The sequence below is a fragment of the Lampris incognitus genome, chromosome 7 (assembly GCF_029633865.1).
Source record: "Lampris incognitus isolate fLamInc1 chromosome 7, fLamInc1.hap2, whole genome shotgun sequence".
Classification (NCBI taxonomy): Eukaryota; Metazoa; Chordata; class Actinopteri; order Lampriformes; family Lampridae; genus Lampris; species Lampris incognitus.
This window is the reverse complement of record NC_079217.1, coordinates 1,523,787-1,551,534: the sequence shown is the minus strand read 5'-3', so window position 1 is coordinate 1,551,534 and position 27,748 is coordinate 1,523,787. Positions and strand designations below refer to the sequence as shown.

The 27,748-nt window shown below is 45.0% G+C and overlaps 2 protein-coding genes across 3 annotated transcripts in view; one reads left to right on the top strand and one right to left on the bottom strand.

Annotated features, from left to right (window-relative positions):
• Positions 1-18,907, top strand: part of appbp2 (amyloid beta precursor protein (cytoplasmic tail) binding protein 2) — a 30,634-nt gene extending 11,727 nt beyond the window's left edge. Inside the window, exons 5-14 of one of the 2 annotated variants that reach the window (XR_008810505.1) lie at positions 1,575-1,743; positions 2,287-2,376; positions 2,677-2,744; positions 2,836-2,941; positions 3,130-3,254; positions 4,119-4,204; positions 5,179-5,369; positions 7,075-7,240; positions 13,252-15,533; positions 17,329-18,907. Coding sequence is in view for 1 of the 2 variants with exons in the window: in XM_056283216.1 (XP_056139191.1) it covers positions 1,575-1,743; positions 2,287-2,376; positions 2,677-2,744; positions 2,836-2,941; positions 3,130-3,254; positions 4,119-4,204; positions 5,179-5,369; positions 7,075-7,240; positions 13,252-13,514 (1,264 nt within the window). In the remaining variant the exon portion in view is untranslated. Of the gene's footprint in view, positions 1-1,574; positions 1,744-2,286; positions 2,377-2,676; positions 2,745-2,835; positions 2,942-3,129; positions 3,255-4,118; positions 4,205-5,178; positions 5,370-7,074; positions 7,241-13,251 lie in introns of both variants that reach the window. The other variant, XM_056283216.1, reaches the window with a different exon arrangement.
• A 5,821-nt stretch (positions 18,908-24,728) lies between these two features.
• On the bottom strand, positions 24,729-27,746 carry si:ch1073-145m9.1 (uncharacterized). Its single transcript, XM_056283658.1, has 5 exons — positions 27,662-27,746; positions 27,358-27,470; positions 25,878-26,001; positions 25,610-25,782; positions 24,729-25,502 (listed from the first exon to the last, which is right to left on the bottom strand). The coding sequence occupies exons 1-5, from the start codon at positions 27,744-27,746 to the stop codon at positions 25,437-25,439; spliced, it is 561 nt and encodes a 186-aa protein (XP_056139633.1). The 3' UTR covers positions 24,729-25,436.
• Between the last annotated feature and the right edge of the window lie 2 nt (positions 27,747-27,748).

The window sequence follows — 27,748 nt, the reverse complement described above, 5'->3', positions numbered from 1 at the left end:
GGATGCTGAATATGGAGCTGCCAGGCAAGAGGAGACGAGGAAGGCCAAAGAGGAGGTTTATGGATGCGGTGAGGGAGGACATGCAGGTGGCTGGTGTGACAGAGGAAGATGCAGAAGACAGGAAGAAATGGAAACGGATGATCCGCTGTGGTGATCCCTAACGGGAGCAGCTGGTAGTAGTAGTAGTAATTGTAGTAGTAGTAGTAGTAGTGTTCTTGTAGTTCTTGAATGTGTTTTTGTCTGTATGCTGCACTGCTGTGGACTGGGGGAAACAGCATTTCGTTTCATTTCATGTGCGCAAGTACATGAGGTGAAATGGCAAAGTGTTCTGATTCCGTATTTACTTTGGCTCTAGCTGGAGAAAAGGCTGAGCCAGCCGTGTGGAGTATTTTCATTTTCAAGATGAACGTAGACGAATTGGTTGAGTATTTCAGGACCCAGATGAGGAAAGACTCAGATATGTTATCTGCTGTAGCTGCCATCCGCATTTTGCTTGAGTTCCTCAAGAGAGTCAAAGGAGAGACACTGCAAGGACTGAGAGAACCTGACATCAGCTACAGACTGCTTGACCTGCGTTTCATAAGTCTCATATCACTGGACTACAAGGATCTGTCATGCTGTAAAAAAAGCGATGGGTGCGAGGGGGGAGCTGTTTCTAGAGAAGATTTTACTGTTCAGAACTAAGGGGGCCAAGTTCTGCCACGCCTTCATGAAAGATGGTGCGAAAATCCTGACTCACTCTTACTCCAGAGTAGTCCTCAGAGTGCTGGGCCTGATGCAGTGGGGTCAGTGAATGCTGTCACTAAGTTGCTTCCTATTCTCATTTATAAAATCTGAAATTCTCCATGTGTGTGGTCAGTGGTTCTCAAAGTTGTGCAAATTGGAGGCAAGATGAGGAAAACTGCTGGGGGGGAAAAAAATTCTTAATTTATATTATTATTATTATATTATTGCTATTATCATTATTATTATATGTATATTATTATAAAATCTTCCTCTTCTTTTGGCTGCTCCCGTTAAGGGTCGCCACAGTGGATCATCTGTTTCCACCTCATCCTGTCCTGTATAATTTAAAATAATATACAACTGTTACATATTATGTTATATATAAGCCCACCCCCCCACTAGTATGCTAGCGTCAGTCGCAGACACACACACACACACACGTGCAATGTTGTTAAACTAAACTGACAAACAATGCTTATAATGGAAAACAGAAATATTGAATCTCATGGAATAACTGAAATACAAATGTAATGACTGCATTAATACAAGTAAGGAAATATATTCAGAAGTCTTTTTGTTTTTTTACATGTGCCATAGTATTGTCAATGGGTTTTTAAAGACGTCTTGCAAAAGGGAGGCCCCAGCCAGAAGTTAATGCTATTTGGGGGGCCTTGGCATGGAAAAGTTTGAGAATCCCTGTTGTAAAGAACCACTTCTGCTGCTGGAAAAACACAATCAAAGCTATTTTAGTTGTGTTCAATCTAGCATCTCAGTTCATCGGCCTAAAACACAGTACATGTTTAGTCAAAATACAGCTAACTTAGCATAAACTCTCTTTAATTCTGCAGGCTGCTCCATGTCCGCAATGGCAACTGTAAATACCACCTGGGGGAGGAGACCTTCAAGCTGGCCCAGTCCTACATGGATAAACTAGCCAAACATGGTCACCAGGCCAACAAGGCAGCACTGTATGGCGAGCTTTGTGCCTTGCTCTTTGCCAAAAGCCATTATGATGAGGTAGGCTTGAATGCAAGTCACTGAACTTTTGTTTTTAGTACATATATCTAAATAACAGGCGGCACGGTGGCGCAGTGGTTAGTGCGGTTGCCTCACAGCAAGAAGGCCCTGGGTTACAGCCCCGGGGTAGTCCAACCTTGGGGGTCATCGTAAAGACATGTAGGTCAAGTGAATCGGGCTTACTAAATTGTCCCTAGGTATGAATGTATGTGTGTGTCTGGGTGTGGGTGTGTGCGCACACGCCCTGTGATGGCCTGGCGGCCTGTCCAGGGTGTCTTCCCGCCTGCCGCCCAATGACGGTGGGATAGGCTCCAGCATCCCCACGACCCTGAGAGCAGGATAAGCGGTTTGGATAAGGGATGGATGATGGATATAAATAAACAAACGTGGTTTACTCTGAAAGTCTTTAGATTTAATTGAGAAATGTATAGTACATTTGGGTGGGAAAATGTATTTCTAATGAGAAATATTACATGCAGAAACTGACAAATATTGAATTCATTTTAAATAATATATTTTCTTCATGTTTGCCATTTCTCCCAGGCATATAGATGGTGCATAGAGGCTATGAAAGAAATTACACCAGGGCTACCTGTTAAAGTAGTGGTGGATGTCCTCCGACAAGCCTCCAAGGTAACACGCCACACAAACATAATTAGATTATGGTATTATATTACAAGATGATAGACATGCTATTGGTGTATACCCCTAACGGGGGCAGCCGAAAGTAGTAGTAGTAGACATGCTGTTGGTGCATTGTCATTGATTTTGGATATTTTAATCGATTCAAGGGGGACATAGCAATTTATTTATCATAGTCAAGAATTCTCTTGGCCTTTTTTTCTTTTGTTATCTGAAGTTTGTTCCTAAGATAGTGAGGTATACATTTTACAGTGTTTGTGAAGAGTGACTGTACCTATCTTTCCACTGTAGGCTTGTGTGGTAAAGAGGGAGTTCCGAAAAGCAGAACAGCTGATCAAACACGCAGTATTTCTAGCAAGGTAACAGCTAACTTCTGAGAAAGTCTGCAAAATCGGCGAACGCTTCCTTTGACCTCTTCATCCCTGACTTTGATATTGTTTTGTTTTACAGAGAACATTTTGGACACAAGCATCCGAAATACTCTGACACACTGCTAGATTATGGGTTTTACTTACTAAATGTAGACAACATATGCCAGTCAGTTGCCATTTACCAGGTAAGTCTGGTCATGAATAAAAATATGTGGTTATGTCATTTATCGTGTAAAACCAGTATGATAAAAGAAGTATTGTAATCTTGTTAAATATCTGTTTTCAGACCTTGTTCAATATCTATTTCCTAACTTACTGTGAATAAAAGTCTTTGTTTTCTGTCTTGTCTGGCGACCTATCTGACTATGGCCAGACTGCCCTGGATATCCGACAGTCTGTATTTGGGGGGAAGAACATCCATGTTGCCACTGCTCATGAAGATCTGGCATATTCCTCCTATGTGCATCAGTACAGCTCTGGGAAATTTGACAATGCTCTGTGAGTAGGCCTGCTATGAAGCTCATTATTATAAGGCTCTTCTGCCAACTAATTACATTACTAATGTGACAACTCTCATGGTACAACAAGCATGAAACCGTCCAGACCCACGGCGCACCCGCTAAGTGTGAAGTTGATCGGATGGACAGTTGCTGGGAAAATCGATGGACGGAGACTCCTTCCATTTTAGTTAGATTATTATTATTCCGAGGAATTTTAAAAGCATCCCTCTCAGGTCATCCATGAGTGAGTGACCATAATTTGCGTCCGTGGGTGTGCGAGTGAGTGACCACAATTTGTGAGCGCGTCCTACTAAACATCTACTAAGTGTCCCTCGCAGGTCATCCATAAGTGAGTGACCACAATTTGTGTCCATGAGTGAGTGAATAAGACCACAGTTTGCGACGCATTGCCCACGGCAGCAGTTATGAGGTTCCATGGAAAAAACACAAGACTGAGTCACACCCTGTAATGGTCTCATCTCTTGTTTTTACTGTATTGGCTTTCATGGTTGCATCATGGTATTTAGCTGCATGGTTGGAGGGCATGCTCTTGATACTTTCATGAAAGCAGTTTGTTAGTAGGCAAAAGGTAACATGAAGATGGAGCTCATGGCTGCATCCCAGCTGAACTGGGACCTACACGAGGGGCACAGGCATTGATTCACAACTAACTGGCCTTCTGTCCTACACTCAATGATCCCGGTTCACTTTAACAACACAAGTATATAGCAGTGCTATTCTAAGAAAAGGCCTCCTTCTTTTCTTAGAATTGTTTATCCCGAACTGTTGACAGCAGTCATGTTACCAACCAAATTTGGGCCTCGTGCTCCGTTTGGGTCCGTTATTGTGTTTGTCCTTTCAGATTTCACGCAGAACGTGCCATAGACATCATAACTCACATTCTCCCTGAGGACCATCTGCTGCTGGCCTCCTCCAAGAGGGTCAAAGGTAAGTGAGGTTGCTTAGAGACATTGTGCTGTTGCCAGCTATGTACACAGGACAATGGAAAACATGAGGCCGACCAGCCTCTGAATATAACTACTGCATTTGTCTTGGAGACAGGGAGGACCTGATTTCTGCATTCTTGTATTTGTCGTAGTTAAGGCTTACCTGCTTTTGGCTAGTTTCCTCTGTTTACACTTTGTACTTTCTTCGAAATTTGCACTTAGTATATGCCCAGTTAAATTAACATAATATGTCTGTTAGGCATGTTATCGAACCCTCTTTCAAGTGTCAATGATTGGAAAGTATTCCTGATGAGTATCGATATAATTGCCAAAAGAAAAGAAAAAGAATATATATAGATATAATATATGAAATATCGCATAAACTTGTTAAAATCAACTATAACAACAGCACCTAATCCTAATAAGAATGGTGACAAAATCTCATGTAATGCAAACATTTTATTGAAATAAATCAGCATCTATGTTACATTTTACCTCAGAAGTCATTTGCTATACCGTTTTAAGGCGACCCACTGATTCAGGAGAGGCATGCAGGGTGGTGGCAGAGCATAATGTTGTGTGCTCGCTAAATGTACTACATTACTGCATCAAAAAATACAGTTTCATTATCATTTTAAGGTATCGATGCCTCAAGAGTTTTTTGATATAACAATGCACCGAATGATATGGATATTTGATGACATCCTTAATGTCTGTGCCCTCTCAGTGGGTGTTAGTCGCTGAGTTTTAGTCATGTCCTCCCCATAATGTTAAAAAGGTGATTCAAGGACACTGTAAACACTAGTGATTTTCATATTTAATATAATCAGCTGTGATTGACGTTATTGGGGTGCACGCCTGTTGGTGCCACAAATTCTCAGTGTGCTCTCACACCTTTTTTGCTACTTGACTTGGTAGTAAAGCCCAGTCAGAAGGCTAAAATATCCTTTGTTGCCACCCCCTCTCTTCCGTCAGCCCTGATCCTGGAGGAAATAGCGATTGACTGCCACAATAAGGAGACAGAGGAGCGCCTCCTGCAGGAGGCACACGACCTCCACTTATCCTCACTGCAGTTGGCAAAAAAAGCCTTTGGCGAATTCAATGTACAGACAGCCAAGCACTATGGCAATCTTGGACGTCTCTACCAGTCCATGAGGAAGTTCAAGGTTAGTGGTAAATAGAGAGAGTGTGTGTGTGTGTGTGTGTGTGTCGGCAGGGTTTGTGTGTCCAGCATTGTCAGCGTTGATGGACAGCATCATGCGCAGTTTGCTTGTAGATAGGCAGTGGATTAAGCTTGTCTGCCTCCACAGCGGGTTTACCTGGTATTGATCCTGTAGAGGCCTCCTCATATGGTTGTAAATCTGCCAGTGCCCTGTCAGCACAACTATCAAGTCATTTGTAAGGGACATTAGCACCAGCTCTTTTTAAACTTAATGTGCTGAAATGACTGTAAATGTGTTCCCTTGAGTATTGTACTTTTCTCCGATGTTTATCTGAGCTGGTGTTAAGGGGGGAAAAAAACACACTGATTTTCAGAAGTAAATGCTGGAGCCCTGGGGAAATTATGGAATTGACAGTTTACAACACAGACACATGGAATATAGAGAAGAGATACATGACAAATGACAGATAAACACCAGATAAATGGTTTTATTGTTTACTGTTCAACAGGCGATACTGCTTTATTATCTGTCTGACCTCTTGCTTTATTATCTGTCTGACCTCTTGCTTTTCTGTTAAGGGTTTCTTCTTGTTTTGGGGAGGGGGGTTGCTTTTTACAGTTGTGGCCACAGTGCACACAACATATGGCAAATTCATCAGCGCTCAGGTTGATTTGAATTACATGGAAATGAGTCGGTAACTCACCCCTAAAATTACATAGGGAACGGAGGCCGTCGGCCAAGTGAAACGTGTAATATGCAGACAGCCCAAAGCTATAAGGTTAGGCAACTTGACTCTGACACACACTTCTGAAAAAAATACAATTCTCAAAAAAGGACTTGCCTTACATGCAATCATAATCTGGGATTATTTTAATATAAAGTAGTTAAGGTATTGACAAAAATGTCTCACCCCTAAATACGCCCAAAGGTGAAGTATCTTTCCTCCTACGTATAGATGGTGTATGTGGTTTGTAAGTCTGCTACATCTACTGTCCTTGGAGCAGCACAGGCCAAGAGCAGTTAGGGAAAAAATTCAGTCAAAGGAATCAGGAACACTTCTCATGTACTTGCACACACGAAGTGAAACGAAATATCGTTTCCCCCAGTCCACAGCAGTGCAACACAAAGACAAACATATCCAAGAACTACACGAACACACACATCCACACTAACACACACATCCACACTAACACACATATCCAAACTAAACAACAACAAGAAAAATCACTGGCCAAGGGAACGAACGCCAGCCAGGATGGCGGTCAGACTGGACATACATTAAAGAAAAGACCTCTTGCCTTGATATTCCAAAATGTTTGGTTTTGGTCAAAAATAAATCAAGATGACCTGAAAGGACATTTCTGTCATGAGAATTTTTTCCGCTTAATCCCTCAAGTCTCGTAGTTTCTGAATTCTTTTTAATATCGGAAGGACTTTATTTTGAAGTATTGAAGTAACACAATGTGAAGATTCTGTGCCTTAGTTTCTCGCCATGTTTCATGAAGCTTCATGTATCATTCCTTTAGTTTTCACTGATTTGGGAAAAGAATCATGGACATGAATAAGTTGCTACAGCAGATAACGGGCTTGTCAGTGTGTCTGTGTGCTTGTTTGTAAATGCATTTGTTTGTATGCAAACATGATGCACCTTTTAGGGGTGTGCAGATACATCATTTGTGACTAATCGGTCTGTGTACACTATATCTAGGAAGCAGAGGAGATGCACATCAAGGCCATCCAAATCAAGGAGCAACTTCTTGGCCAGGAGGACTACGAGGTGGCTTTGTCTGTGGGGCACCTGGCCTCCCTCTACAACTATGACATGAATCAGTACGAAGATGCAGAGAGACTGTACCTACGGTCCATTGCTATCGGTGAGGCATAATTTAGGCATACTCCCCAGTTAAGTGTTTCCAATTTGATGGTTATTGTCCTGCATAATCAGTAGCTATTATATAAAGCTGGATTAAGGGATATTTCTGATATTGTCAGTAAATCAAATGACTCCCTGTAATGGGAAAGGATCGCCTGAACAGTCAATTGCATTGAGAATCTACACCACACAATCTCCAGTTTTCCTTAACCAGAGACAGGCTGTTCCTTCACTTTCAGCACATTGTAAACCGCGTTTAGCTCAAAGATGATACCGGTCTCTGCACTAGAACAACCATAAAAGCGATACCTGTCTATGCACTAGAAACACCATACAGATGATACCTGTCTCTGCACTGGAAAAACAATAAAGACGATCCCTGTCTCTGCACTAGAAAAACCATAAGTACGATACCTGTCTCTGCACTAGAAAACCCATAAAGATGATACCTGTCTCTGCACTAGAAAAACCATAAAGACGATACCTGTCTCTGCACTAGAAAAACCATAAGGACTATACCTGTCTCTGCACTAGAAAACCCGTAAAGATGATACCTGTCTCTGCACTATAAAAACCATAAAGATGATACCTGTCTCTGCACTAGAAACCCCGTAAAGATGATACCTGTCTCTTCACTAGAAAAACCATAAAGATGATACCTGTCTCTGCAGTAGTAAAACCATAAAGATGATACCCGTCTGTGCACTAGAACAACCATAAAGATGATACCTGTCTCTGCAGTAGTAAAACCATAAAGATTATACCTGTCTCTGCACTAGAAAAACCATAAAGATTATACCTGTCTCTGCAGTAGTAAAACCATAAAGATGATACCCTTCTCTGCACTAGAACAACCATAAAGATGATACCTGTCTCTGCACTATAAAAACCATAAAGATGATACCTGCCTCTGCAGTAGTAAAACCATAAAGATGATACCTGTCTCTGCACTAGAAAAACCATAAAGACGATACCTGTCTCTACAGTAGTAAAACCATAAAGATGATACCTGTCTCTGCACTAGAAAAACCATAAGGACGATACCTGTCTCTGCACTAGAAAACCCGTAAAGATTATACCTGTCTCTGCACTATAAAAACCATAAAGATGATACCTGTCTCTGCACTAGAAAAACCATAAAGACGATACCTGTCTCTGCACTAGAAAAACCATAAAGATGATACCTGTCTCTGCAGTTGTAAAACCATAAAGATGATACCCGTCTCTGCACTAGAACAACCATAAAGATGATACCTGTCTCTGCAGTAGTAAAACCATAAAGATGATACCTGTCTCTGCACTAGAAAACCCGTAAAGATGATACCTGTCTCTGCACTATAAAACCATAAAAATGATACCTGCCTCTGCACTAGAAAAACCATAAAGATGATACCTGTCTCTGCAGTAGTACAACCATAAAGATTATACCCGTCTCTGCACTAGAACAACCATAACGATGATACCTGTCTCTGCACTATAAAAACCATAAAGATGATACCTGCCTCTGCAGTAGTAAAACCATAAAGATGATACTTGTCTCTGCACTGGAAAAACTATAAAGATGATACCTGCCTCTGCACTAGAAAAACCATAAAGATGATACCTGTCTCTGCAGTAGTAAAACCATAAAGATGATACCTGTCTCTGCACTAGAAAACCCGTAAAGATGATACCTGTCTCTGCACTATAAAAGCCATAAAGATGATACCTGCCTCTGCAGTAGTAAAACCATAAAGACGATACCTGTCTCTGCACTAGAAAACCCGTAAAGATGATACCTGTCTCTGCACTATAAAAACCATAAAGATGATACCTGTCTCTGCAGTCGTAAAACCATAAAGATGATACCTGTCTCTGCAGTAGTAAAACCATGAAGATGATACCTGTCTCGGCAGTAGTAAAACCATAAAGATGATACCTGTCTCTGCAGTAGTAAAACCATAAAGATGATACCTGTCTCTGCACTAGAAAAACCATAAGGACGATACCTGTCTCTTCAGTCGAAAAACCATAAAGATGATACCTGTTTCTGCACTAGAAAACCCATACAGATGATACCTGCTTCTGCAGTAGAAAAACCATAAAGACGATACCTGTCTCTGCACTAGTAAAACCACAAAGATGATACCTGTCTCTGCAGTAGTAAAACCATACAGATGATACCTGTCTCTGCACTAGTAAAACCATACAGATGATACCTGTCTCTGCAGTAGTAAAACCATAAAGATGATCCCTGTCTCTGCTCTAGAAAAACCATAAAGATGATACCTGTCTCTGCACTAGAAAACCCATACAGATGATACCTGTCTCTGCACTAGAAAAACCATAAAGACGAGACTTGTCTCTGCACTAGAAAAACCATAAAGATGATCCCTGCCTCTGCACTAGAACAACCATAAAGATGATACCTGTCACTGCACTAGAACAACCATAAAGATAATACCTGTCTCTGCACTAGAACAACCATAAAGATAATACCTGTCTCTGCACTAGTAAAACCATAAAGATGATACCTGTCTCTGCAGTAGTAAAACCATAAAGATGATACCTGTCTCTGCACTAGAAAAACCATACAGATGATACCTGTCTCTGCAGTAGTAAAACCACAAAGATGATACCTGTCTCTGCACTAGTAAAACCATAAAGACGATACCTGTCTCTGCACTAGAACAACCATAAAGATAATACCTGTCTCTGCAGTAGTAAAACCATAAGGACAATACCTGTCTCTGCACTAGAAAACCCGTAAAGATGATACCTGTCTCCGAACTAGAAAAACTGTAAAGATGATACTTTTCTCTGCACTAGAAAAACCATAAAGATGATCCCTGCCTCTGCATTAGAAAAACCATAAAGATGATACCTGTCTCTGCACTAGTAAAACCATAAAGATGATACCTGTCTCTGCACTAGAAAAACCATACAGATGATACCTGTCTCTGCAGTAGTAAAACCACAAAGATGATACCTGTCTCTGCACTAGTAAAACCATAAAGATGATACCTGTCTCTGCACTAGAAAAACCACACAGACGATACCTGTCTCTGCAGTAGTAAAACCATAAAGACGATACCTGTCTCTGCACTAGAAAAACCATAAAGATGATACCTGTCTCTGCACTATAAAAACCATAAAGACGATACCTGTCTCTGCACTAGTAAAACCATAAAGATGATACCTGTCTCTGCACTAGAAAAACCATAAAGATGATACCTGTTTCTGCACTAGAAAACCCATACAGATGATACCTGCTTCTGCAGTAGAAAAACCATAAAGACGATACCTGTCTCTGCACTAGTAAAACCACAAAGATGATACCTGTCTCTGCAGTAGTAAAACCATAAAGACGATACCTGTCTCTGCACTAGTAAAACCATACAGATGATACCTGTCTCTGCACTAGAAAACCCATACAGATGATACCTGTCTCTGCACTAGTAAGACCATACAGATGATACCTGTCTCTGCACTAGAAAACCCATACAGATGATACCTGTCTCTGCACTAGAAAAACCATAAAGACGATACCTGTCTCTGCACTAGTAAAACCATACAGATGATACCTGTCTCTGCACTAGAAAACCCATACAGATGATACCTGTCTCTGCACTAGAAAAACTATAAAGACGAGACTTGTCTCTGCACTAGAAAAACCATAAAGACGATACCTGTCTCTGCACTAGAAAAACCATAAAGATGATCCCTGCCTCTGCACTAGAACAACCATAAAGATGATACCTGTCTCTGCAGTCGAAAAACCATAAAGATGATACCTGTCTCTGCACTAGAACAACCATACAGATGATACTTGTCTCTGCACTAGAAAAACCATAAAGATGATACCTGTCTCTGCACTAGAAAAACCATAAAGATAATACCTGTCTCTGCACAAGAACAACCATAAAGATAATACCTGCCTCTGCACTAGTAAAACCATAAAGATGATACCTGTCTCTGCACTAGAACAACCATGAAGATAATACCTGCCTCTGCACTAGTAAAACCATAAAGAGGATACCTGTCTCTGCACTAGAAAAACCACAAAGATGATACCTGTCTCTGCAGTAGTAAAACCATAAGGACAATACCTGTCTCTGCACTAGAAAAACCATAAAGATGATACCTGTCTCTGCAGTAGTAAAACCATAAGGACAATACCTGTCTCTGCACTAGAAAACCCGTAAAGATGATACCTGTCTCCGAACTAGAAAAACTGTAAAGATGATACTTTTCTCTGCACTAGAAAAACCATAAAGATGATCCCTGCCTCTGCACTAGAAAAACCATAAAGATGATACCTGTCTCTGCACTAGAAAAACCATACAGATGATACCTGTCTCTGCACTAGAAAAACCATAAAGATGATACCTGTCTCTGCACTAGAAAAACCATAAAGATGATACCTGTCTCTGAACTAGAAAAACCATACAGATGATACCTGCCTCTGCACTAGAAAAACCAAAAAGATGATACCTGTCTCTGCACTAGAAAAACCATAAAGATGATACCTGCCTCTGCAGTAGTAAAACCAAAGATGATACCTGTCTCTGCACTAGAAAAACCATAAAGATGATACCTGTCTCTGCACTAGAAAAACCATAAAGATGATACCTGTCTCTGCACTAGAAAAACCATAAAGATGATACCTGTCTCTGCACTAGAAAAACCATAAAGATGATACCTGTCTCTGCAGTAGTAAAACCATAAAGATGATACCTGTCTCTGCAGTAGTAAAACCATAAAGACGATACCTGTCTCTGCACTAGAACAACCATAAAGATAATACCTGCCTCTGCACTAGAACAACCATAAAGATGATACCTGTCTCTGCACTAGGAAAACCATAAAGATGATACCTGTCTCTGCACTAGAAAAACCATACAGATGATACCTGTCTCTGCACTAGAAAAACCATACAGATGATACCTGTCTCTGCACTAGAAAAACCATACAGATGATACCTGTCTCTGCACTAGAAAAACCATAAAGATGATACCTGTCTCTGCAGTAGTAAAACCATAAAGACGATACCTGTCTCTGCACTAGAAAAACCATAAAGATGATACCTGTCTCTGCAGTAGTAAAACCATAAAGACGATACCTGTCTCTGCACTAGAACAACCATAAAGATAATACCTGCCTCTGCACTAGAACAACCATAAAGATGATACCTGTCTCTTCAGTCGAAAAACCATAAAGATGATACCTGTCTCTGCACTAGGAAAACCATAAAGATGATACCTGTCTCTGCACTAGAAAAACCATACAGATGATACCTGTCTCTGCACTAGAAAAACCATACAGATGATACCTGTCTCTGCACTAGAAAAACCATACAGATGATACCTGTCTCTGCACTAGAAAACCCATACAGATGATACCTGCTTCTGCACTAGAAAAACCATAAAGACGAGACTTGTCTCTGCACTAGAAAAACCATAAAGATGATACCTGTCTCTGCACTAGAAAAACCATAAAGATGATACTTTTGTCTTCAGTAGAAAAACCATAAGCTGCTTGCACAACCCAGAAGCTTAGAAGGCTTCCTGTCTTCTCTGCGAGTTTCACCCTCCCCTGTCTCTGCTTATGAAAAAATGTCTACGGCTCGGTTTTGATTCTGAATGCAATCGGCAGTACAAGTGTTCTTTTCACATTACAGCGAATCATTTGATTCACTGTAAATATCAAAAATATTGCTTAATGCAGCTTCAATAACTATAACTTGCTGCTGCTGCGACCCCGTGCATAGAATTGTTCAAACAGTTTTGATTTGCGATGGGTGTAATGAAACATGAATTACGGTGTGTTACCACAGGTTTAAAATATACTTTTTGTGTATAGTAGTGCAGACTTTCTTATCATACTGTTTTTTTAATATCAAAGTTAACAGTGTAGGAATTTTCTCATATGTGCTGATACTGATTTTTCTGGTCAAAAAGCTCAATGGCATTATTCCATATTAGTGAATCATTTAAAGCATTTCACAGTCTGATGTTTCTTCTGTTCAAACAGGGAAGAAGTTGTTTGGAGATGGTTACAGCGGCTTGGAATACGATTATAGGGGCCTGATCAAACTGTACAATTCCGTTGGCAACTATGAGAAAGTGTTTGAGTACCACAATGTACTGTCCAACTGGAATCGACTGAGAGACCGACAGTTTGCTGTGGCCGATGCTCTAGAGGACGTCAACACCACTCCTCAGCAAACACAGGAAGTGGTACAGGCCTTCCTATTGGCCCAGAGTATGGGCCCCACACGGCCTTGCCTTGGCTGACTTATTGGGCATAGTTGAAGAGCTGTGTGAACTTCAGTTTGGGCAGTGAGGGGAAGGACATAATATAAGCCTACAGATGGTGCTGAAGAGGCCATGCATTTTATTAGCTCTACACAGTAATTTTACATGTCACAGGCAAGTCATTTTGCTACTGCATATATATCCTCTAGTCAGTACCGCTGCCAGCACGCTCATCAGGTGGGTTTCCATTAACCTGCTTAATGCACAGTTTGACATTGCGAAATAAAAAACGAGTAATGGAAACAAATGAATTTTAAAAAAAACTAAAATATCGCCAAAAAAGTTTATACGCTCGCATAAGGTGGTTTTTCAGAGGATTTGACAAAGCAATATTTCACAAAACTGAAATGGAAACACACTTTTCACATTTAAGTTAAGGTAGCCACACCTAAAGTGGGTCTTCCCCTTGTTCCGATGGCCCATTATTCCGAAACCCTAATAGTCTAAAAAAATGCCTCACTGGACCGAAAGCCCATTTGTCTGACCGCCCTTTATCCCAAAAAGTAAAGCCCCCAGCTTCGAAAGTACACACTCTGCAATTTTTTTGCCGCATGAATAGGAGATGTAGCATTATAAGCACATGTGAGAATGTCATCGCTACTTTAGCAGAAATAACAACTTTCTGTTATTCATCTCTGACCAGTGCAGATCAGTGTTTGGCAGCAGAGAGTGGGATTTTTGGGAAAATGGGCTGTCGGACAAATGGCTTTTCGGTCCAATGGGACATTTTTCGGACTATTGGATCTTGGGAATAGTGGGCTGTCAGATATGGCGTGACACCTTATAGAGAGCGATGGGCATGTGCTTCTTGGTTGTAACTGGCTCCCTTGGGCACAATACGGCAGTCTCCACGAGGGGTCCCACTGTGTTGCATCCCTCATCAAATGTGAAGCGTTTCATTCTGAAGTTTTGGATCCATGGGATCTCTGTAAAATCATTGGACGATGACCTCCCTGAATCCCTGATACCTGGCAGCAGCCAGGTATCAGGGATTTGCCTCTTCGTCATTGCGTGCATCGCATACCCTCATCGCCTTCGATTAAACATTACCACGGCTACTGCGGTGCATGCAGTCGAAATCCCCGTGCCAACACGTACCAGGTCATGGAGACTGTCGCGAGAGGAGAAAGCCCAGCTTTAATCACACAACATTACTCATATGGAAACACACACCAGTCACAATTGTGTTTTGTTGACTTTTTAAAAAGAAAAAAAAAGTCACTTCTATTTTGTGCAAAACTGCAGTGGAAACCCGCACACAGGCGTCCGTACCTATGGATTAACGTACCGGAGGAGACACCGCCATCAGAAGTCTTGTGATGAGCTCCTCGACAAGATGCATCACTGGCTTCCTTCCACAGTTCTTTTCTCAGAGAAAAGACCATCACTGAGACTGAAAGTAAAAGAAATCAAACAAAAAAAAAAACTGAGCTGTGAGAATGTCTCTTACATCCTTTCACTTTGTCGCCTTTTTCTTTCAGTTTGGATTTGGATAAGTTTGTTTGTTAGCTCTAAATGCCACGAGACTCGACACGGACAAACCGTGTTTGCCATGGCATAATACCTACTGACTCAACAATACCTGGATGGACCGCACGAGACAGCAGACACGTCCTGAGGATTGTTTTCCCCCTGCGACGTCACCGTTGGCGGTGGAGGAGAGAAGGGGAATGTGATGTTCTTTGTCGGTTGTACAGTAAAACACTAGAGGTCTCATGCGAGTTGTTAAACATTAGAAACACTGAAGTTTCACCTGAAGGACAAACCTTTGGTTTACTCCCGGCGGAAATGGAGGTCTGTCAACACGGGTCGCTGGATTCTACAGACAAGAACCTCAAGGGGACTGTTATTCACTTCCTGTTGGAAGCCGTCATGGGTTCAGAGAGCATGTGTTGTACCAGAGCGTACAGAGGGGGCTGCAAAAATGAGGGCACGCATGGTCAAGAGGTCTTTTTTACAAGTGATGCCTAAGTGAACAGGAGCCATCCTGACCTCCAGGTGGTACAGAGTTAAACATGACACATTTTTCACATTTCAAAGCAAGGTTTCTTTTTATTTTAATTTTTTCCGTTTCAAAAGAATAAAAGGAAAAGGACCCTGTGTGCAAAGGTTTGTGAGCTTTGTCAGTTGGGACTTTGTGACTCCTCCTCAGGCAGCTACAACAGCTTGCAAATGCCTCCTGTAGCCAGCTCAGGGTCTTTCAATTCCTGATTTTGTACCCCCCCCGCCCGCCCCGTTCTCTTCAGCTTCCACGTCTGGACTGACCTTCCAACACCAGTCTCTATGATTTCTTGATATTTGGTGGAATCCATTCTTCCTTCCACCCAGCTGCTACACAGCCCCAGAGCATGATGGATGCACCGCCATGCTTCACAGCTGGCCAGGTGTTCTTCTGCACAGATGCTCCACCCTCTTTTCTCCAAACATTCCTTCGTTGGGTGTAACTACAAAGTTCCATGTTGGTTTGGTCAGTCCAAAGCACGTTGTTCCAAGAAGCTTCAGGCTTCTCGGGGTTTGTTATCAAATGATATTCGCTTGACTCGCTGAAGCCCTACCGAATAAATCGCCTGGGTCTGGGCCTTGGTCGTCATCTTTTAAAAAGTAACACATAATAATAGTAATGATAACAATAATGGCCCTGTGGCGGCCTGTCCAGGGTGTCTCCCCGGCTGCCGCCCAGGGACTGCTGGGATAGGCTCCGGCATCCCGCGCCCCTGACAGCAGGATAAGAGGGGTGGATAATGGAGGGATGGATGGAACAACGAATGATCCAGAAAGGTTCCCACACTTTTGCACAGGGCCCTTTTCATGTTTTATCATTTAAAAACAGTAAAGAAAGAAAAGGCAAACGTGCTGAACAGTGCAGAAAGGCCTCATGTGTAACTTCGTACCGTTCAGAGTACAGGTTTGCCTTCGACCGCTTGGCGATGACTCGTAACACTTTTAAACCAGGGGTGCCCACATTTCTGCACCCCACCGTGTTGTTACACACGTGTAAGCTTCAGAGCTTTTGTTTTAACGTTTTCCTTCCGTTTTCCAGAAAAACACTGACGCAGCAACGTTGAAAATGCCAATAATTTATATGCATATACGTGTGTGATGTTTGCTTTCATATTGGTCGAGCCAAAACTGAAGTAAAAGAGTTGGAGCACGATGTTTTAAAACAAGGGACATGGTGGAGAGTGAAGAGGATAAGGCTGTGTGTAGCAGGGGTTGTGTAGCAGGGGTTTGATAAGGCTTTTGGCCTTTTTTCTTTACCATTTACCTGTAAGAGTGTGTGTGTGTGTGTGTGTGTGTGTGTGTGTGTGTGTGTGTGTGTGTGTGTGTGTGTGTGTGTGTGTGTGTGTGTGTGTGTGTGTGTGTGCACAGATTAGACCCTGGATGTGTAATGACATCATTGATGACTACCAGCCTTACAGCAGCTTGCAATCGTCTGTCTGTCAGCGGACCCATATTTCTAAGTGCTTGACCATCCTAACCTACAGGGCACTGCATTTGGGACCAAGTGTGTGTGTGTGTGTGTGTGTGTGTGTGTGTGTGTCTGTGGACAGCCCACCTCCCTGTGCATAAGGCCTATTCTCTCCACTCTTCCCCTGTCAGAGACTTCATTCTGCAGCGTTCTAAAAAATGCGATGCCTTTCAAAAGTACCCCTTTTATTCTTTTTCATATAAAAGATAGAAAAAAAATGCCTTGCTCTTGGTTTAGTATTTTAAGGGAATCTTACCTGCGGTCCCTGTTGCCCGTTGCTGTCGGATGTCTTTTTGATCATGTGTATTTGTGTGTGGCCGCCAGCTGCCCTGAGCCCTCTCGCTGAGGAAGTCCCTGCCTTTGCTCTCCAAGGATGCCCAGCTTATAAGCGCTGCTTTGGCCTCAACAAGCACGACGCCCCTGCTGAGCCCTCACACTTCTCCTCCTCTTGCACCCGGCTCACCGAGACACCCAGCCTGATGACAATGCTCCACCCACCGTCTGCTTCTGCTGCCAGCACCGACCCGTTTCGCTGCCGGAGCGGGCCTGCCAAGGACCTTGTGGCGATGCTTCCAAGGCCTCCCCAAAAAAACTGACGGCTCCACTGAGCTCTGTGCAGGAAGACAGCTGGATCCTGATCCTGAGCAGCGGTGGATATGAATGTTCTCTTCACATTTTTATACCGAGGACTACGTGACCTCCCCACAAGGTGCTTTATTTAGACTGGGGCGTACAACCGTTTGTAGAGCAGGGACTCAGACACACATTTACATGAATATTCTCGTCCTAAGAAGTACAGAAGAGCTGAGGTCTCATTTGGGGAGCACTCTTCACAGTCCGTTAAGGAATCCTAAACCCCAGCAAGTGAATGAGTGACTCCAGGATTGTAAGAATGGAAAGTGGCCTTTGCTTTTATTGTTTTGATTGTCCCTGAAGATGCAAATGGGAGGGGAGGTTGACCAGTTGCTAGGTCTCAATGTGTGTGTGGTACGAGGGATGTTCCACCCTGACGCCGCTCGTCAGAGTCTTATGAAACGTGGCAGTGGGAGGTATCTCGCCACTGGATTTGGGTGTTTTCGTGGTCGCACCGATCCGTTGTCGCTCGTTTGTCCATGTGTCATGAACAGCTTGTCAGGCAACGCTGACCGGATTTTGTTGGGACTTGAGGGGAATGATGTACCTCCACATTATATTTGCATAATTTGGGGGACGCCACGTTTTTTTTCTCCCATTTATCCACTGCACATCATCTCATTAGAGTTGAGGACACAGAGGAACGATGCAGCTCGTCACTACGTCCTGGCATCTTCGACATTAAGCCGGCCACCTAACGGGTTTGTTGGATGCTACTTGTAGTGGCCATGAGGAAACCCTGGTGAATCATGCGTCTTGTCACTTCGCTCTGGCCATGCTGAAAACAAACCTGACTGGTGGCAGGAGGACAGCATGTTACTGTTGCCTTGTTTGCGTTTACAGTTTGACCTGCTATTGTCTGAAGGGGTTTAGTTTCAGGGGTGGAGGGAGAGGAGGTCAAGAGGAGGAACAGGGATATCGCCTTGCTTGCAAAGACAAAGGATGGACAAAGTGGAAGATATTCAATAAAGCTGTGATCTCTAAAACTGTCCAGTTACTCTTTCTTTGAAAGTGCTCTTGGGTTCATTCTCTCCAACCTACGTGACACCTGTTGTGATTAGTTTCTAAAACTGTTTGAGGACTTTGTTGACACTTAAACTCTGTTTGCTGCAGAAATGTCTGTTACACTTGGCTATAAGAATGCAACGTGCTTCTTTCTGACGAATCTTTACATTTCCACCGAGAAATAAAGGTGTCAGGAGAGTGACTTGACGGACTCTATATGTTATACGTTGTAGAGAAGCCTGTGGTGTATAAAAGCACATTGCTCAAAACTGCCTACCATGAAATACATGAAACGTGGAAACAGATTTGAATTTTTTTCCCTGCAATAGTTTTTCATTAACTGATTGAGTGGAAATGAAATTCACATTTTGTCATTGCAGACCTTGGCAACGGTCAGCAGTATGCATTAACATTTGTACTGACAAGTAACGGGGAGTGCAGGAGAGAGGTGGAGAAGAGAGTGCAGGCAGGGTGGAGTGGGTGGAGAAGAGAGTGCAGGCAGGGTGGAGTGGGTGGAGAAGAGAGTGCAGGCAGGGTGGAGAAGAGTGTCAGGAGTGATGTGTGACAGAAGGGTACCAGCAAGAGTTAAAGAGAAGGTTTACAAGATGGTAGTGAGACCAGCTATGTTGTATGGTTTGGAGACAGTGGCACTGATGAAAAGACAGGAGGTGGAGCTGGAGGTGGCAGAGATGAAGATGATAAGATTTTCATTGGGAGTGATGAAGGAGGACAGGATTAGGAACGAGTATGTTAGAGGGACAGCTCAGGTTGGACAGTTTGGAGACAAAGCAAGAGAGGCAAGATGGAGATGGTGTGGACATGTGTGGAGGAGAGATGCTGGGTAGTAGTAGTAGTTATAGTTAGTTTAGAAGGCGGCACGGTAGCGCAGTAGTTGGCACGGTCGCCTCACAGCAAGAAGGTCCTGGGTTCGAGCCCCGGGGTAATCCGACCTTGGTGGGTCATCCCGAAAGTAGTAGTAGTAGATTGACAAGTGAATGCCTTTAACTCTTGCTACATAAAAAGGACAAAACCAGACTGGGGGGAGTTGCACTTGATGTCATTGTACAGCTGTGCAATGACAAATAAAGGCATCATTCATTCATTCATTCATTCATTCATTCAGCTACAAAACCAGCAAACGAAACTATTTCCTACATTTTGCTTCATGCAACAGCAGATCTATACAACACAATGGAATAAATATACACTATACTTTTATTAGCATCAAATAAATATAGCAAATATCATCCAGAAAGTAGATCTCACTCAAGCACAAGCAGCAGCACTGAGGCCCAGTGGTCAGCACTGTGGCCTCACAGCAGGAAGGTCCTGGGTTTGAACCCCCGGCCGTCCCAGGTCCTTTCTGTGTGGAGTTTGCATGCTTTCCCCGTGTCAGCGTGGGTTTCCTCCCGCCATCAAAAAGACATGCATGTTAGGGTTAATACTCCTTCCTGCCTGTGCCCCTGAGCAAGGCAATGGGGGGAAGAACTGGAGTTGGCCCCCGGGTGCTGCAGCTGCCCCCTGCTGCTGTACAGGAGGATGGGTCACATGCAGAGGATTTGCCCATGGGCATTAATGAAGTACATCTTATCTTCAAAGCCAGTCCAGCAGATCACTGCTGGGCTTGGTCACATACTACAGATGAGCGCCGAGCCGTAACGAGGCTCTTCCTCTCACGTCAGCTCGAGCTCCTGTAGCACTTCTGACCTCAACCCTCTACTCTCTACGTTGCTGATGGTTATTGCTTCTGACTGCATGTTGTTGCACAATAATGAATAGATACCCTTCTACTTCCTCGCCATCTACATAGGCCGAGTCAAAGCAGCGTCCGTAATGTCCACTTCCCCCTTCACTCTCTCTGGTTACCGGTTCAGATGAACCGATTCAACTTCCTGTCATTTCCTGACCTGGGTTACTGAGCGGCATCAAGACGCCACGACTTCTGGTCTGATACCGACACTCACACGGAGCTCCAAAAGGCATTTTTCCTGTTTTGCGGTTCAACGTCAGCATGTCTGGAAATTGTTCAGTTACATCTTATGTGGAAAGACCTTTATTACATTTCTGTACCACAGATTACAGCCACTTGGGCTCGGTTCACCTTCTCCCCTGGAATGCCGAGTCTGAAGCCGCTCAGAGGGGCTGACGGCAGCAGAAGAATAACGGGGTCACTCGCTGTACCCCTTGTCGAGACTGTACAGCACGTCTGTGACACCACACTGAAGTCTGGCATTGCCATGCAACTGGGCCCACACTGTTTCTCCTCCTTTTTGTGACGATTTTCCCCCCTTTTCCCCCCCCAATTGCACCCGCCCAATTACCCCACTCTTCCGAGCCGTCCCGGTCTCTGCTCCACCCCCTCTGCTGATCCGGGGAGGGCTGCAGACTACCACACGCCTCCTCCCATACATGTGGAGTCACCAGCCGCTTCTTTTCACCTGACAGTGAGGAGTTTCACCAGGGGGGCGTAGCGCATGGGAGGATCACGCTATTCCCCCCAGTTCCCCCTCCCCCCTAAACAGGTGCCTCGACCGACCAGAGGACGCGCTAGTGCAGCGACCACGGCACATACCCACATCCGGCTTCCCACCAGCACACAAGGCCAATTGTGTCTGTAGGGACGCCCAACCAAGCCGGAGGCAACATGGGGATTCGAACCAGCGATCCCCATGTTGGTAGGCGACGGAATAGATCGCTACGCTACCCAGATGCCCAATCCTCCATTTTTAAAGCTATTTCTTAGTAGTATTTGCTGTGTGCTTTGGGTCATTGCCCTGGTGGAGGATGAATGTTTCCCCTAAACGCATGTCTGCCTGACTCTCACAGGCCCTCCTCTCACAGGCCCTCCTCTCACAGGCCCTCCTCTCACAGGCCCTCCTCTCACAGACCCTCCTCTCACAGGCCCTCCTCTCACAGGCCCTCCTCTCACAGGCCCTCCTGTCACAGGCCCTCCTCTCACAGGCCCTCCTCTCACAGGCCCTCCTCTCACAGACCCTCCTCTCACAGGCCCTCCTCTCACAGGCCCTCCTCTCACAGGCCCTCCTCTCACAGGCCCTCCTGTCACAGGCCCTCCTCTCACAGGCCCTCCTCTCACAGGCCCTCCTCTCACAAGCCCTCCTCTCACAGGCCCTCCTCTCACAGGCCCTCCTCTCACAGGCCCTCCTCTCACAGGCCCTCCTCTCACGGGCCCTCCTCTCACGGGCCCTCCTCTCACAGGCCCTCCTCTCACAGGCCCCCCTCTCACAGGCCCCCCTCTCACAGGCCCTCCTCAAGGATTCGCCTGTTTGGCTCCATCATTTTCCTTGATGGTAATTAGCTTTCCAGTCCTTCCGGCTAAAAATCAACTCCACTGCATGAGGCTGGCAATAACACGGCTGACGGTGGGGGTGGTGTTGGTGGGTTACTGGGTGTTGGGCCAAACATAGATCCATTCCCCCAATTGATCCTCTGAACCAACTCCTTCGAAGTGGTTTCCCTCTGGCTGTTACCATAGCATCCCAGAGTCCAGAGCCTGCTCCAACACGCCCAATGTTCGTTGGAAAAGCCTGCTACACCTCAACCATCCATCGCTGCAGAAACGGTGGTTCTCAGCCGGCTGTCACTATGGCAACCCAGAGTCCATCGAATCTGCTTCAGCATGCCCGATGTTCTCTGGAAAAGCCTGCAACCAGCCACCGGTCACCACAAGTATGACATAAAACCCTCTCCCATGCGTTCTGCACAGGAGTTGATGCAAAAGAGCTATCCTGAACTGGCCCCTTTTTCAATTGGTTTAAGTTGCCCCCGGTGCTTTCAGATTCATTTCTGATTTCATTAACCTCCAGATTGATTCATTTGTTCATTCTGTCGGCAAGAACTTGTTAGTTTAATGTCTTGAAGCAGGCGCAATAATCCAGGTAAAGAAAGCACAGGAAGGTGACTCAGTTCATCTGGACACAACGTTTAGAGACAGAAACGTTTCATCATCATCTAAGTGACCTCTTCAGTCTCACCTGACTGCAGGTACCCCACCCTTATAAACAATACAGTGGCTGCAGGTGTCCCCACCCTTATAACAATACAGTGGCTGCAGGTGTCCCCACCCTTATAAACAATACAGTGACTGCAGGTGTCCCCACCCTTATAAACAATACAGTGACAGCAGGTGTCCCCACCCTTATAAACAATACAGTGACTGCAGGTATCCCCACCCTTATAAACAATACAGTGACTGCAGGTATCCCCACCCTTATAAACAATACAGTGACTGCAGGTGTCCCCACCCTTATAAACAATACAGTGACTGCAGGTGTCCCCACCCTTATAAACAATACAGTGACTGCAGGTGTCCCCACCCTTATAAACAATACAGTGACTGCAGGTGCCCCCACCCTTATAAACAATACAGTGACAGAAGGGTACCAGCAAGAGTTAAAGGGAAGGTTTACAAGATGGTGGTGAGACCAGCTATGTTGTATGGTTTGGAGACAGTGGCACTGATGAAAAGACAGGAGGTGGAGCTGGAGGTGGCAGAGATGAAGATGATAAGATTTTCATTGGGAGTGACGAAGAAGGACAGGATTAGGAACGAGTATATTAGAGGGACAGCTCAGGTTGGACGGTTTGGAGACAAGCAAGAGAGACAAGATGGAGATGGTTTGGACATGTGTGGAGGAGAGATGCTGGGTATACTGGGAGAAGGATGCTGGATATGGAGCTAGCAGGGAAGAGGAGAAGAGGAAGGCCAAAGAGGAGGTTTATGGATGTAGTGAGGGAGGACATGCAGGTGGCTGGTGTGACAGAGGAAGATGCAGAAGACAGGAAGAGATGGAAACGGATGATCCGCTGTGGCGCCCCCTAACGGGAGCAGCCGAAAGTAGTAGTAGTAGTAGTAGTAGTAGCAGTAGTAGTAGTAGTAGTAGCAGTAGTAGTAGTAGCAGTAGTAGTAGTAGTAGTAGTAGTAGTAGCAGTAGTAGTAGTTGTTATCATGGCACCATATGGTTAAATCTTCCACCTCCCTCCTATAGGCCCTCTCAATACTGTCAGTTATTAGTCAATCACTGTGGTGCCATGTGTGAATTTAAGGATGCTGCTGTTGTGATATTCGGCAGCACAGTCGTGTGTAAAGAGACCGTAGAAGAGGGGACTGAGACAGCAGCTCTGAGGCAGGCCTCCTCGTGGATATCCCATTCAGTCACATTCAGTTCCGTTTATTGTCATTAAAAACAACGTGCAGCAGGCACATGTGTGTAAAAATGAAACGAGGGCTGTGGTGTCACCAAACAGTGCAAGACAGACACACACAAACACAGTACAAGATACACACACATGAAGACCAACAGCTAAAAACAAGTTAAAAGAGAGCTGGAGTACAACATGTTTAACAATACCTCGGGACATCCAGTGGGTGGCCAGGTTCAGGTGGGCAGCAGCTTGGGGAAAGAAGCTGTTTGTGAGCCTGGTCGTCTGGGCTCTGAGGCTCCTGTAGCGCCTCCCAGAGCATGGCAGGGGGGAGAACAGTCCATGGTTGGGGTGGGTGGGGGGATCTCTGCTGATGCTCAGACCCCTTCCAAGGCAGCGTTTGTGATATCTGAAGCTTGTTGTGTTGGTGTGTTGTTATTCTGTGTTGTGAGAGCCACAGAACTGGTGTCAAATGCCACGTAGTGCAACCTGCATGGCCAGCGAAGCTTTCACTCTGACAGCTGACCTGCTTGTCCGTCTGCTCAGCTCGGCAGGATGACCTGATCTGGGAGTGTCTGGGTCGCACCACATTTTTTCTATTTTGCTACAGTGGTCTTTACAGTGCTCCGAAGAGTAATCAGTGCTCTGCCAGGGTTTTATCGCCTTCGTTTCCAACCTTTTTGCTCCCTAACAACTTCACCTCGAAGTTCAGCAGACGCGTCCTTGGTCTTCACGACAGCAGGACCGATCTGACCTACCGTTGGCGAGGCGAGACCTCACAAAGTCAGAGACTTTTACTGTGTCACCGTGCAGCCCAACACAGGTCACTTCAAAGTCAGCATAGCCCTTGTTCATGTATTTATATGGACCCCCCCCCCCAAATGAAATACATCTGCCCCAACTGAAGGTGTAAACACAAAGGGGATGAGTACTTACACATTTTCAGAATTTGATTTTTAATGTAATTCTGAAGACATATATTTGGTTTTGATATCATACAGAATACCTTAAAGAGGAATAGAAAAAGCAAGTCCCTTGTAAACCTGTTTTGACTTTGCAGTATGGTAAAACACAAGCTATTCGGGGGGGGGGGGGAGTTGAATACTTTCCGAAGCCTCTGTCTTTCGAGGCAGGCGGCATGCTGTCACAGACTGTCATTGTAATAAACTGCCTTCCCCATATGCAACGTTAGCATCGAACAAGTAAAGCAACCGGGTTACAATCCATCCCAAACCTATTCCGGGGACATTTACACCCGGATTTCTACACCAGTAAACACGATCACGTTAACATCCGATGGGGCGGATGGTTACTGCCAGTTGTACACGGGGTATGAGTTGTGCGAGGCACTCGGAAGTGCCCTGTGTATGAAATGTGCTATATAGGTAAACTTGCTTGCTATGAATGTGTTTTGCTACAGGACAGTGTCACGACAATGTGTTTCTGAAAATAGCCTTCGACACCAGTCTCAACATTTTAAATTCCAGCCACTGCAAGGCAGCAGAGGACAGCAAGCTGGACCCCACCTCACAAATCATTCAGTGGCAGGAACAGTGTTGACGGCACAGACACACTGACCGACTGTCCAACGAGGGTCGCCGTGGTCAGTTAGGGATGATTTGGCTCCGTAGTCCTTAGTCCTTCTTCTCCTCCATCTCATCTGCAGTGAGATATTTGATGTGTGCCCATATGCACCACATCTGGAGATAAAGCACGATCACAGATGTGTCAGAGAGACAAACATTGTCAACCAAGAGCAGCACTGTGTGTGTCGGACCTAGAAATGTGACGACCTCTGAACTCTTACCTCCACTGACAGACCCAACAGTCTCCCGACAGCCAGCACAAGAGTCCCCAGCGCTTGAAGCCAGGGAGGCAGGTTTAAGGGGTGGGACAGCAGATCCCATCGGATCCCGTACAGCCACAGAGGTAGGCAGTGTATTCCGCCGATCACCCATGCACCCAGAGGGGTCCGGAAACCTGCCAACACAAGCCACACAACTTGCAATAAGTACGTGCTGTCCGTATCGCCGCCTCAGTCGGCATCCGCTGAGAAACGACGGCTGACCTGTTACCGTTTGCCATGACGGCCTGTACCCAGCGGGGGCTGCTGGTGAAGTCGCTCTTCCAGCTGGCACCTCTGGTACTGTGGTTACACACGAACACACACCACTCTGTTGCAGACACCAGCCAGCCCCACTGCAGGGAGAGCACAAAACACAACCAGGCCCAAAGACATGTCTCCAACAGTAGAAGAAGAGCATAACTCACCGACGTAATAAACACGGAGGACCGGCAGAACAAAGAGAATAAGTGCCGTACCGTACGCTCTCAGCAAGGCTGAGTAATAATATACGTCACAGTTTATACATCTGCAACTGTCACACCGCAAAACAGCTGCAAGGCCAGTTCGGCCCATCACTTGTGTATCTTAGGCCAAACCCTTCATGCTTGGTGGAAGATGAAATCTAGCCAGGTCCACTGTTTTAATCGCTACACGAAGAAAACATTCCTGCACATCTGACAGAAAACATAACTTGCTCCGATTTAATGACTTCCCGGAAAACTTCCTTATCCCCCCCCTCCCGACCCCCCCCCCATCATTGCTGGAGTGGTAAAAGCCTTGAAAGTCAAAAGCTATGCACATTTGGTGAAATCCAGTAAGTGGCTCTGATTCTTCCATATCCCAGTACATAGATAAGGTATTGCAGGGTTGACTTTATTCGGTGTTGCTCTGAATGTGTTGCTCTGAATGTGTTGCTCTGAATGTGTTGCTCTGAATGTGGTGCTCTGAATGTGGTGCTCTGAATGTGTTGCTCTGAATGTGGTGCTCTGAATGTGGTGCTCTGAATGTGTTGCTCTGAATGTGTTGCTCTGAATGTGTTGCTCTGAATGTGGTGCTCTGAATGTGGTGCTCTGAATGTGTTGCTCTGAATGTGGTGCTCTGAATGTGTTGCTCTGAATGTGTTGCTCTGAATGTGTTGCTCTGAATGTGGTGCTCTGAATGTGGTGCTCTGAATGTGTTGCTCTGAATGTGTTGCTCTGAATGTGTTGCTCTGAATGTGGTGCTCTGAATGTGTTGCTCTGAATGTGTTGCTCTGAAAGTGTTGCTCTGAATGTGTTGCTCTGAATGTGTTGCTCTGAATGTGTTGCTCTGAATGTGGTGCTCTGAATGTGGTGCTCTGAATTTGTTGCTCTGAATGTGGTGCTCTGAATGTGTTGCTCTGAATGTGTTGCTCTGAATGTGTTGCTCTGAATGTGGTGCTCTGAATGTGTTGCTCTGAATGTGTTGCTCTGAATGTGTTGCTCTGAATGTGTTGCTCTGAATGTGGTGCTCTGAATGTGGTGCTCTGAATGTGGTGCTCTGAATGTGTTGCTCTGAATGTGTTGCTCTGATGTGTTGCTCTGAATGTGGTGCTCTGAATGTGGTGCTCTGAATTTGTTGCTCTGAATGTGGTGCTCTGAATGTGGTGCTCTGAATGTGTTGCTCTGAATGTGTTGCTCTGAATGTGTTGCTCTGAATGTGGTGCTCTGAATGTGGTGCTCTGAACACACCTCGCCCAGCAGACTCCACAGCATGCCCCTGCTCAGGTTGTCTACCACCACGTCCAGCCAGGCCCCAAACCTGGAGGTCTGCCCGAGCCTCCTGGCCACCCATCCATCCACACCTGCAAAAAGAGATATTGGAACAAATCCATGACTCCCCCCCTCCCTCCTCCCCCTCCTCCCCCTCTTCGGGAAGCAAACACGTTTCATAAACATGGTTGTGAAGTTGCTTGTCAGGGACGTTTCGCATGACGTATAGCAGAAGGTGTGCGGAGGTGGGTTGTGGGTGGTGTCAGGGTGGATAGTGCAGTACCATCAAGAGCTACAGAGGCGAGGTAGAGAGGCACGAAGGCGGCTGGTCTCCGGGCTGCTGCCCAGGCTGTCAACACAAGGCCCATCC

What these genes read in the sequence shown, in the direction of transcription:
- si:ch1073-145m9.1 (XM_056283658.1), bottom strand. Translation starts at nt 27,746, where the DNA reads ATGGGCCTTGTGTTGACAGCCTGGGCAGCAGCCCGGAGACCAGCCGCC. An exon ending in CGCCTCTGTAGCTCTTGATG is followed by an intron (nt 27,471 to 27,661) that starts GTACTGCACTAT and finishes CTCTTTTTGCAG; the next exon opens with GTGTGGATGGATGGGTGGCC. An exon ending in TGTTGGGTCTGTCAGTGGAG is followed by an intron (nt 25,503 to 25,609) that starts GTAAGAGTTCAG and finishes CTTTATCTCCAG; the next exon opens with ATGTGGTGCATATGGGCACA.